The sequence below is a fragment of the Harpia harpyja genome, chromosome W (genome assembly GCF_026419915.1).
Source record: "Harpia harpyja isolate bHarHar1 chromosome W, bHarHar1 primary haplotype, whole genome shotgun sequence".
NCBI lineage: Eukaryota > Metazoa > Chordata > Aves > Accipitriformes > Accipitridae > Harpia > Harpia harpyja.
In genome coordinates, this window is record NC_068968.1 from 4407540 (window position 1) to 4420209 (window position 12670).

Sequence of the window (12670 nt, forward strand, 5' to 3'; positions counted from 1 at the left end):
TAGGAGCTAAACAACAGCAATTGTTTGTAGAAAACCTTCTGATTAGTGCGAACTTGCCCCTTCAGGAATTAGATTTAATGTTTTCCTTGCCCCCGGTTGAGGTAACCAATATTTTCCATTTAAAAGATTGTCGATACCTCCGATCACAATTACAACCCTATAATGGCATAGGGGCAATATTTTTTGGGGACACCGTTTTACTAAGGAAGGAGAAAGAGCAACCAGGGTCATACTTTATGGGATGGCAGAACATAACAGGGTTGTCCTTATGGCCTGACGTTGATGCTGCAAGTTTGGATGTAAATACTGCAGGGGGAAAATTGTTGCCCCCAGGAGTGTTTTTGATTTGCGGAGATAGGGCATGGAATGGTATACCATATAAGCCTGTAGGAGGACCATGTTACTTGGGTAAGTTGACAATGTTTACACCCTCCATGAGACAATTGACTAGTAACACCAGAGCACGCAGGGAAAAGAGAGGAGTTAAAAATTTTGATGAAAACTGTAAAGATGAGGTGGAATTTTTGTCCATGGCGAAGTTTGTTGCATTAGCAACGTTTCTTCCCGGTGGAGCGGCAGGAAGAAATTATAGGGAACTAAAAAGATTAGCCTGCTGGTCTGTAAAACAATTCAATTTAACATCATTAATGATATCAGAACTTCTTAACGATGTTGATAGTATCGGGCATGCTGTTTTGCAAAATCGAGCGGCTATAGATTTCTTACTTTTAGCGCAAGGACATGGGTGTGAAGAGTTTGAAGGAATGTGTTGCATGAACCTGTCGGGCCATTCTATAAGCATTCACAAACAGTTAAATCAGTTACGGGAGAACCTAAACAAGATTAGATATTATACTGACCCGTTTAGTGAATGGTTAAAATCATTGGGATTTGGACCTTGGATACAGCAAATATTAAAGTGGTTGATTTCTTTGGTGGCTCCTATATTTATAATCTTGGTTATTATCCCATGTATGATTCAATGTTCGCGGATGATGGTGACTAGATCTGTTAATGCTCTTTTTAAAGAAAAAGGGGGAGATGTAGGAGTCAATTATATGGAACTTAGTGACTGGGTCTGAAAGTAGAGTACACGAGAGCATTCCAGACGTCTTTAGAAGGCCTTGAACAGGGTAAACAAGAAGACAAAAAAAGAAAGTTACCAATTAGAAGAACACAGGTGCACATTCCACGATAAAGGGAACTTGGCACAACCAACCTCAATTCGGCAGTTTATCTTGACCAATTCGATTGAGACAAGTTTCGCATGTTTTGATTGATATAACCAATTATGCCTTCTGTTTATGCGCGTGTACAGAGTTAGTATAACCAATTATGTTTTATGTTTATGCGCGTGGACACTGTATGCTTGCACGCAGCAACCAATCAGAGCTTTTGAGGAACTTAGAGAATTGTATAAGAATGATCTGCTATGCTCAATAAACCGGCGACTTTGATCATCATATTGGTGTGCTGTCGTCCGTCCCCGCGTGGAATTTCTCTACACTGTGGTATTTCTTGGCTATAGTTGAAATGGTCCAATTAATGTTTTTATGGAGCAATTGAGAACTCTGACTAAATACTTACTTGTTCCTTGCAGTTGGCAAACATGAGTTAACTGGGCATAAAGTTGCAGTGAAGATCCTGAATCGACAGAAGATTCGCAGCCTTGATGTTGTAGGAAAAATCCGCAGGGAGATTCAGAATCTCAAACTCTTCAGACATCCTCATATAATTAAGCTGTAAGTTTTGCTTGCTATAATAAAATCTAAGCAGTAATCTCTTGCTCTCACTGATCTGAAACATGTTTAAAGGGCAATGTTATTAGCAGTATATTGTTAGGAAAGTAACCAGTTTCCAAGTATGTAACCATTTTCAGTGTACTCCATAATGCATTTTCACAAAACTGATCTCTGCAGGGCAGAGAGCTTCCATTAGATCTTTACTTGCAAATTCTTTGGGCAGATATATAAAGGTAGTGGCATGGTGGATACCTATAGTAACATCCATCTCAGTTTTTTAGCTGCTGCTTCCATATTCTTTTTTCTGGTTATATTTGATCTTTGTTTCTGTTTAGAAACTGAGTTAAGAACAAGATTGTAAAGGGCATTCCTATAGTAAGTTTATTGTGTTTTCTTTACTCAAAATATTTTTTTAGGGATGTGTTGGTCAGTGACCTATGTTTTCCCTATGTAGATGGTGCTTTGCAAGGTTTTTCTGAAAGATGTGCAGTCTGTTAAATGTGATCTGATATTTCAGAGTTCTTCAATATAGCTGCTACCACTTGTCTAAATAAATGTGATATTTACAGTGTGCCTATTTACATCTGTTTGATCAATAGTTCATCAGCAGAGTTCAGAGTACAATTAAATATGTCCCAGAGTAGACCCCTTATATCTGGTCTGAGGAAATAAATTATAAACGCTGTTGACTTTTTTACTTTTCCTATAAAGTGAACCTGCACATCTAGCAGGGCACATCTAGAATGTGGGTGACTCTTGTTGTTAATTGTGGCGTTGGAGTTTAGGTTTTTTTTATTGGCAGAGTCTTTTCTTAAGACCACAGTGCCACTGACAGTTGCCATCCCTATACATTCCTTTCATTTGGCAACAGCACTTATACTGGAGCTAAATCAGATTGCGTCAGATCATCACACTAACTTCTTCAGTGGGTCAGTTTTCAGAAGGCTATTGAGCTGATTTGTCTGGCTGAAGAACTGCTAGTGCTGCCAGTTAGAATTCATGAACGAGTCCAAAGCATGTGCCTGTAGCCAAAACAAAATAGGAAGTGTCAGTGTACCAACTGAGATATGGGGGTGGAACAGGAATGTGTACTTCTGGTGCTGCTAAACTTTTAAGTCAGCTTAACAGGTTTCAGGTGACAATTTCTTGGGGAATTATGGGGAGAATTTTCTCTCCTGCATGTGGAGAGAAGGGACAAGATGTAGGAGATGATAGAAAAATTGATGGATCCCCAACTTTTCAGTTGGTCAGCCTGGATTTCCGAAGCAGAAGGGTTATTAGCCTGTGTGTAAATAGCATTTGAGCTATAATTGATACTGTTGTGTAGATAGACTTGCTGGTAACTTAGGATCATGCTGCTTGTGTTATTAGCTGGATTGAGGAACTGCTAGATAGCAGCTCAAGATATTTGCGATAAAGGTAAACATTACTTCAGCTGAATATTACAAATTAGACGTTGTCTAATTTGGAACATTGCTGTGCTTTATTAAAAATTTCATACAATGCTTTAGCAGTATATATAGTTGCAAGCCTGCCTCAATAAGACTTTCTTTCTATACCATGCTTTAAATAAAAACCTTTGGAGCATTTCCTCTTGTGGTTTTTGACCTCTAGCAATAGAATGCATCTTGTTTTCCTATATAAAATTGCCTCTCTGTGCATTCTGGTCATCTATGCTGTGTGGTTTGATAACCTTACTTATAAGTATGTAACTATTCTACAACCTTCTTTTCCATAACTAGAAAAATGAACTGACTATAGAGAAGCATGGCTGAGTCTTCCAAGAGGCTGAAAACATGTGAGGTGCAGAATGGCTCATTCTTTTCAGTGATGTTGAGAGGTTTATCTCCTGGCATTGTTCACTATCTCACTATCCAGAGGATGGAAAAATCACTGTGAAGATCTAAGCTATAAACTGTTGCTCATGTTTGCCTGAAGCATGGAGCTCATTGATTTCATAACTATGGGAAAGGTCATTAACAGTAATGCTGTTAGAAATGAGGTTGGACCGTAACTTTTGGATTAAAATACTATTTCTGTAGAGTGTCTTAGCCATGGCTTCAGAATGTTCATGTTTAAGTACATGACATACTTTCAACCAAGGTATTTGAGAGAAAATGAGTAAAGGTAAAGCATCTTGGACTATAAGATGTTAGGTAAAGTTAACTTTGAAGATCTCATGTTGATAACTACCTCAGAATAGTATTCAGGTTATTGGACTGTTACACTATAATACTAAGCTGTTAAAATACACACACGCATGTATATGTGCACACATACGTTCACTGGATAGTCTGAACTCATTGCTGTCTATGCAGTTCAAGAAGAACTTGTCTCAGTAAGCTGAAGTGTCTGTTTTTCCCCATTGTCTTAGAATCAGCATTTTGAAGAACACTTCAGTTCTGTAGTATATGGATGAATTCAATTTTTTTTTTTTTTTTACAATTGGGATATTTGTATGCTTAAGTGTAGTACCTTGAAACATTCATTTTCATCCAATCGCTACCTCCTGTCTTCTCAATATAGAATCTGAATTTTGACTGAAGGTTTATCAGTGTGCATTTTCTTGTTACACTAAAAATCGATCACTTCTGACTGCTGTAAGGGGAAAAAAAAATTAAACAACATTTAGATAAGGATACATAGAAAACATCAATCTCTTAAGTAGGGAGTTTGGCCATAACCTAGTTATTTCAAAACCTCAAAGCTTTTTTCAAACTTAAAGTATAATGATAAAAATATAATAACCAGGGTGTCAATACTCTTAAATACTAATGACAAATGTAGGTCTCTCTGTAAAAGATAATTGCGCTCAATCATCATGAATATTTTTTCAAGTCTTGAAGTACACTTTCTTTGTATTTATGGCAAGGCAGGGTTTTTTGCCTGTTAAGGTTGAAAGAAAGGTGTATGCTTTTGAGGCACTAGCAAAGTCCTTTTGAATTCCTTCCTCACTGCACTAAGATGTCTGTGAGGCAGCACTGTAAATGGCTTCATAGAAATCATTTGGACTAAGAATAGTCCTCTGAAAGTATGAAGACTGATTTTCCTGGTGGGAAATACAAATTCCCTGCTAGTCTTGGCAATGATGGCATCACACAGTGAAAGGAGAGGAAATAGCTTCTGAAAAATATCATTCCAGTAGCTGTAAATTGGCTGATAATTTTTTTTTTAAAGTATACTTTTATCTGACTCTTTGTACGAATTTGGTTTTAACTAAATGTAACTAGCTTCTTTTACTGACTAACAGATACCTTCTCTTATCAGGTACCAGGTCATCAGTACACCAACTGACATTTTCATGGTGATGGAATATGTTTCAGGAGGAGAACTGTTTGATTATATCTGTAAAAATGGAAGGGTAAGAAGTAGTCCAACTCTACAAATCAATGACTTGCATTCTGTTATTGCTTTTGCAACATTCCTGTTAAATGAAGGTTTGTTTTTTATGTATTCAGCATTTATTTTGCGGTTAGCAATTAAAATATACTTTATGACTACATCTTGTTTTGAAACTAAAAATGGTTATGTGTTAACCCATTTCAGATCTTTATGTATGACTTTGTAGCATTTTTCCACTCTACTGAAGAATAAATGATACTGATATGTTAATTTACAATTACTGTGTACAAACTGGATGGATATGTATCCAGTTGGAGTAGCTGAAAACTATTTCTTCAGTATAACCTATTATTGGAAAGCTATCATCGTGCCCTTGTTATCCTCTCCTACTAATAGAATGGTTTCTGTGAAAGTCCTAAAGTCACTTTTGACAAACCATCTAGATAGCCAGGATAATTTTAGCTAGTTGTTAGACTGAGCAAACTTTGACATGGATTAGGGTGTGTTTATAGGAAATGCCCAGCTAAGTCTGCTGTTTGGGGCTAGCTGCTAATAGGAGCATAAGTAGCATCTAAAATTTATCACTTCTGTACTGAGTGTCAGCAGCTTTTGTCAACTTGAATCTTACACTGTGCTTAAATATCAAAGTTCATTGATATTCTAATTAGACAAAGTTAATGTTTGGGTGCTAATATTTCTAATTACTGAGTATATAACATCTGCCTAACCAATTTCAAAAGCGTGATTGAGAAGTTTCACTGACTCTTGAGTTGGTGGATATTGTTTTGATTTAGTCATTTTAGAGCTGTGGTACAAACAAAATGATGTAAGTTATGAAGCTTTCTGCTACAAGTTCTGATCATCTGCTGTATAAAGTATCAAAACTATGAGTGATAACTTTAGGTCATGGGGAAAATTTCCTTTAATTCATATAGAGGAAAACAAAGTTACCTTCCACTGTCTCAAAATTGTTTAAAACCTTTGTTTGTCTTAGCTTGATGAGAAGGAAAGTAGATGTCTGTTCCAGCAAATCCTTTCTGGTGTGGATTACTGTCACAGGCATATGGTAGTACATAGAGATCTGAAGCCTGAAAATGTGCTGCTTGATGCACACATGAATGCCAAGATAGCTGACTTTGGTAAGCATTGCTATTTTATATCTGATCACGTTTCTGGTGTTATTTAGATCCTGTTAATTACTATGGGAAATATTTAATAAAATGCGTATATTTGAATATCCTGGTGGTAGGACATAATACAAGAAAACCTGATTAGTATGAATGTAAAACAAAATGTGTGCATGTGTGTAGAATTTTTCCTCTAAAGCTTTTTCTTCAAGTCAGGTATTTTCTGTGACTGGGTGAAATTGTGAACTGCCTTGTTTGGTCTTGCTTAATGTTTTCTCTGAAATGCTAAATAGACTTAGTTCCCCACCTTGCCGCTTCAAAATTGACTCTCTTATTGCCTGTTTCTCCATCTATAAAATGCAGGTGCTTAGCTCTCTTGGAAGTATAGTGCAAGGACAGTTCATCATATTTAAGAACCACATTGCTCTATTAAAATACACTACTCCTACGACTACTCTAAATTCACTTTAAAAACTCTAAATGTGATTGAAAAAATGTAATTAAAAGCACTTAATTGTGACAAGCTTATTAAGAACTTAATAAAAGCTTTTGTATATTAGAGTATGAAAGCTAACCAAGCTGTGTTCTTTCCTATTCCCCCCCCCCATAAAGGGGCATAATTCCTTCTCTGCAACCAAGTTCTCTGGCCTGTAGTAGTCTTGATTATGCAGCCTCCACTGAGGAAACCAGAAGATATTTTCCACAGCTATTCTAGAAGTGGTAATTCTTTACTGGTCATAGGGTATGCTGAGGGCTGGTGAATGAAGATGGCCTAGTTCTAAAGTACATTTTAATCACTAACAGTATCTAAAAATCAAGCTATACTAAACTGCAGTGATTCAGGAACCAGTTAAAGCAGTGTGTCTAAATTGTGGTGAAGCTGTGTATGCTCCTCAGTTCCCTTACTCTGTATAACCTCTTACAGAATTTTAGGCAATTCTGTGGTAGCATTTTCTACTTTGGCATTTAGAAGCAAATGTGGTTTTTAAGACACTTTCTTGTTACGCTGCTCTCTCCCTTAGAGCAACTTTGTTCTCTATCATGCCTGTGTAATCTAAAATGGACTGGTTTTTGTCTTGGAATGAATATGTTTTCAAACATTCCTAGGTTGTGTGCAATAATGGATTGATGTTACTCAAATTTCTGGTAAACCAAATGCAGGATCATGTGGCATTCTCATATAAAAATTTCAATAATTCCAAACAATGTTGCTTCCTTATTGAGATAAATTAGTTAACTTTCTAATTTGACTTACTAGTGATTTGTTCTAGGTGGTATATGCAGTGTGAAATCATTTTGCTCTCTGAATCTTTAGTAGTTACTCTCATACACTTTCAGGTCTATCAAATATGATGTCAGATGGAGAATTTTTAAGAACAAGCTGTGGTTCCCCTAACTATGCTGCACCGGAAGTAATTTCAGGAAGGTAGTTTATTTTCTATTGGATGCATGTGTGCATGTGCTTCAGTCATTTTGCTGCTTAATTCTAAAGGCTACAAAACTAGTGCAATTGACAAGCTTGATGCTGAGAAACTGTGGGCTGAACTCTTAATTGCCTTGATAATTTTTCATAAGTATTTAAGGCTTCAATGAACTAGCTTTGAATAGTTCCTGTAATGTGGAGGTGATGTCTAATGTCCCAAATCCAGTGTGTACAGTGTGCTTGAATTGGTTTAAAAATCTCACAGCTAAGATCTTGGAAGTAGAGGTACAGATAGAAATACGGGGAAAGTTTACTGTGAAGTTGAGCAGCAGTGAAATATCTGCTGCAGAATAGATATTCAGTCTGAAGGTAACTTTCCTTTTTTTTTTTTTTTTTTTTTCCACTTGGTGATTGTCAAATCTGCTGCTTTCAGCTACCCACCCTAATATCTCTTGCTGATTGGAGGCCAAATGTATGTTTTATTCAGGCAGTAGTATAGAAGATGTGACAAGTTCTGCTATATGGACTCAAACTTCTCAGCCTCCAAGATTTGGAGGCTAGATGACTGCATAGATTCCACTCAAACAGTGATAACCATGTATAACATGGGCTTTCTTGGTAGTAGGTGCAAGTTTCTTTCAGTTTACCATTGTCTTAAACTGTATCTGTGGATTATTTTTATACAATGGAGAGGAAAACTAAGTACTTGTGCCCTAGCTTTTGTTACATATTTGAAGGGGAAGGACACTAGAGTTCAAGGGAGGCATAGCACTGAAATGGTATAGTAATTGCAGATTAGTTGTCCCAATTTCACACACTCTTAATTAATGTGATACATTGTAAGACAGTAGAAAAAATTCTATTTAAATGTACTAAGCACAAATCACTAATAGTTAACTTTTTCCCAGATTATATGCAGGTCCAGAAGTAGATATTTGGAGCAGTGGGGTTATTCTCTATGCTTTGTTATGTGGAACACTTCCATTTGATGATGATCACGTGCCAACCCTTTTTAAGAAGATATGTGATGGTATCTTTTATACTCCTCAGTACCTGAATCCATCTGTAATTAGTCTTCTGAAACACATGCTGCAAGTAGATCCAATGAAGAGAGCAACAATCAGAAGCATTAGGTAAAACATTAACTGATTTCTGATCACAGGATGCTGGAATGGTAATCTCAGTGAAAATATGCAGAACAAAGAAATCATTCATATAGCTTGTCCCTGTTTTATAGTCTGAGATGAAAAATTCAACTTCTGGTTGTTTGTCTTTAGCTCTGGCTCTGATCTCAAGTGGCCAGTGAAGTATCTATTGGAGGTCGCAGTAAAACAAATATATATGTTATATATAGAAATTCTGAGAAACTCCGGATTTAAGACTGCTAAAGCAAACCTGTTTACCTGCAGAATGCTTTGCAAAAACTTCACTGTATTGACTTCTCTGGGCAAGAAAATTCCTTGCTGTTAAGAACTGCTATTCTGTACTGTAAATGTCTGAGGGGAAGTTATGACTCTCTAACCTGATAACTACTGTTTTTATTCATATTTCTGCAGACTCTAAAAAATCAGTTAAGGCTGAATATTCCATGTATAAGATGGCACTTTCTATTCTAGCTTCAAAACTGTGGCATGAACCTGTGTATGAGTGACAATTACTACATAGAATACTGATAAGTTAAAGCTTGTAGCTACAGATAGCCATCATGGGCTCCAGATTTCAAGATAGGATTCTGGAGAGGGTGACTGCTTTGACAAGTGCACAATGGGTAGAATAAAAAAAAAAAAAAGGTAGCTGATAAAGCTGTCTTTCATGCAGTAGCTTAGTTAGGTTTTCCTGTTTCCTTTGTAAGAAGCTCTAAGGAAAGAGCTCTGAAATACTACCTTAGTGAAAATGCTTCCTCTTTTAGGGTTGGAAGTTAGGAAGTTGGCAATGTTCATGTTCTTTCAGTAGAACAAAATGTAGTACACACATCCCTTGCTACTTTATTACAATGGGAAGTACTTCTTTGCAGAAATCAAAGCACTGTGAGAACTAAACATTGTAAAACTTAAGCTAAGTTCCTATTGACGTGCGGAAACAGACTCCACAATCAGTGAGATTGTAAAGTAGGTATGTTCATTCAGTGCTGGGCAGCACAGGGGGTAGTCCCACCAAAGTCGTGCGCGCCTGAATGGGCAGTTCGCTTCAAGTTTATACAGTCAAGTGTTACATATACATAGAGTTTCGCAATACGCCTATACATAGGCATGACCTATTCCCGCTTCATATTAAAATTAGTTCCAAGAAGTCATTTTCCTAAGTTCTTCCCAACTGCGCCTGCGCAGTGCCTCCTTGTGGTGGTTGTCGGGGGTCATGAAGATGAAGGCTGTATGTCTTCTTCAGGTGAACTCTTAACCTTCTGTCCCTGCGCAGACTCAGTCGCTCCTTGGCGTTTATCCAAATCACAAGGCCGGTCTTGGCTGGTTCTTGGGGTCGACTTCTGCTTCTTATCAGGGACTATCTCTTGCCCCAGCCAGCCTCAACAATGCAGACGTTAAACATCACCTCTCATCCCCTTGGGCCATGTCTACCTCTATTGAAATTTCTTTAACTTCATTACAAGATAGATAATTATTAAACAGTTCCTATCTACATCCATATATCTACTATATCTACTAAGGTTCCTTTGGCTCCCTGTCTCAGTCCCCCCTTTTCTAGAAAATAGTAAATTCTTTTACTATATCCAACTCTAGTACTTCTAATACATTGTTTCCCTATCTAGCATTCTCTCAAAATATTTGTTGGACTCCAGCTTCCGTCATAATTGATTCTTCTTCCATTCACTGTAAGAGTCTCCTGTACTCTTACAGCACCAAAAGCCACATTGAACCACTATGCAAAGGACCACAGACAAGAGAATGATGATTATTACAGTGACAAACAATTGCTTATTGCAGTAAAGGAGGTGAGTAGTACTTGGAATGGTCCTTCCCACTGTGGCTCCAGGGTTTTTCCTGTAAGAGACTTTACATATACATAATCTCCTGGTTGTATATTATGTACAGGCCCATCCAAACCTCTCTCTCAAGTCCCAGCCACATGCTTCCTGATTTTATTGAGCTGCTTACTCAATGCTACCATGTAAGAGGTCACAATTTCGTCCCCAGCTTGCACAGTCACCCCTTTCTGTATTTCATAGGGTCGTCCATACAACATTTCAAAGGGGCTCAGTCCTTCCCTCGCCCTTGGTCTTGTTTGTATATGCAAAAGGGCTAAAGGGAGAGACTGAGGCCATGTCAGATTTGCTTCTTGTCCCAATTTCACAATTTGCTGTTTGATTAAGTGGTTCATTTTTTCCACTTGACCACTCGACTGGGGGTGATATGGAGTATGAAGCTGCCAATCTATACCCAAATGGCGGCTAATTTGTTGTACTATTTTTGAGACAAAATGTGGTCCTCTGTCAGAGGACATAGTTGCTGGAACCCCGAAACATGGTATTATCTCTTGCACTGGTATTTTAGTTACCTCCCGGGCTTTAGCCGTTCTTGTTGGGAATGCTTCTGGCCAACCTGAAAAGGTATCAGTTAATACTAGTAAATATCGATACCCCCCTTTTCTTGGAAGTTCTGTGAAATCAATTTGCCATTGTTGTCCAGGCCCATTGCCTTTTCCAATCTGACCCATTTCTAGTTTGGGGGTATTCTTAGGATTAGTCTGAAGGCAAAGATCGCATTGTTGAGTCACTTGTCTCACCGTGGTATATAAATTTCTAGCCACAATTTCCCTTATCAAATGTTTATACAGTCTCTGTCTCCCAATGTCTTTTCCTATGCTCCTCCCGTATCAAATGCCACAGTAAGCAAGAGGGAACGATTACTTTTCCCTGTGGGGTATGAGCCCACCCCTCTTCATTATATGACCCTTCTAAATCTGTGATGAGCTTCTGATCTTCCTTGGTGTATTCTGGCTTACCTTTTAGGGAGATTTGTCTATCAGGAATTAAAGCCTCTTCTATTTTTACCTTTGTTTTGGCCACTTGTTTTGCCTCTCTGTCCGCCAGCTCATTCCCTCTTTCCAAATCTGAGCTCACTTTCTGGTGTGCCTTAATATGCATAATTGCTACTTTCTCAGGGAGCTGGACAGCTTCCAGTAACTTCAGAATTTCTTCTGTGTTTGATATTTTTCCCTTGAGAACTCAATAGTCCTCTCTCCTTCCAAATTGCTCCGTGTGCGTGTACAACTCCAAAGGCATATTTTGAGTCTGTATAAATGTTCACAACTTTGCCCTGGGCCAATTCCAGGGCGCGGGTTAGAGCAATTATTTCTGCCTTCTGTGCGGAGGTGTTCATGGGCAAAGCCCCTGATTCTATTACCTCTTGGCTGGTGGTGATGGCGTATCCCGCATGTCGATTACCATTTAGGACATAACTGCTTCCGTCTGTGAACCAAGTTTCCCCGTTTTCCATGGGGCTGTCTTTCAGGTCTGGGCAACTGGCGTATGTTGCTTCGATGGTTTCCAAACAGTCATGATGTACCGGTTCTCCTGTGTTCCCGCTGAGAAAAGAAGCTGGGTTGACAATGTTAGTGACTACAATCTCCACATCATCCTGCTCTACCAATATAGCTTGATATCTCAGGAATCTTTGTGGAGAGAGCCAATGCCCACCCTTTGCTTCCAGTACTGCTGATACTGTATGAGACACCAAAACAGTCATTTTCTGGCCCAGAGTAAACTTTCGGGCTTCCTGTATGTTCAGTATCACAGCTGCAACCGCCCGCAGGCATCCAGGCCAACCTTTTGCAGTCGTGTCTAACTGCTTAGAAAGGTAGGCAACTGCCCGTCGATATGGACCCAGGTTTTGTGCTAATATTCCCAGGGCAATGCCCTGCTTCTCGTGGGAGTAAAGAAGAAACGGCTTACTCGCATCTGGGAGTCCTAAGGCCGGGGCCGACATCAAAGCCTTTTTCAGTAGCTCAAAGGCTCGTTCGGTCTCCTTGTTCCACTCAAGGTGTTTCTGCTCAGTGGCTGTCAATGCATACAGTGGTTTAAC

General features: G+C 38.5%; 1 protein-coding gene across 5 annotated transcripts in view; it reads left to right on the forward strand.

Annotated features, from left to right (window-relative positions):
* Positions 1 to 12670, forward strand: part of LOC128136279 (5'-AMP-activated protein kinase catalytic subunit alpha-1-like) — a 63145-nt gene that overhangs the window by 30444 nt on the left and 20031 nt on the right. For all 5 annotated transcript variants that reach the window (XR_008233314.1, XR_008233315.1, XM_052775542.1 and 2 more), the window contains exons 2-6: positions 1601 to 1742; positions 5010 to 5103; positions 6079 to 6223; positions 7550 to 7637; positions 8543 to 8767. Coding sequence is in view for 3 of the 5 variants with exons in the window: in XM_052775542.1 (XP_052631502.1) it covers positions 1601 to 1742; positions 5010 to 5103; positions 6079 to 6223; positions 7550 to 7637; positions 8543 to 8767 (694 nt within the window). In the remaining 2 variants the exon portion in view is untranslated. The remainder of the gene's footprint in view (positions 1 to 1600; positions 1743 to 5009; positions 5104 to 6078; positions 6224 to 7549; positions 7638 to 8542; positions 8768 to 12670) is intronic.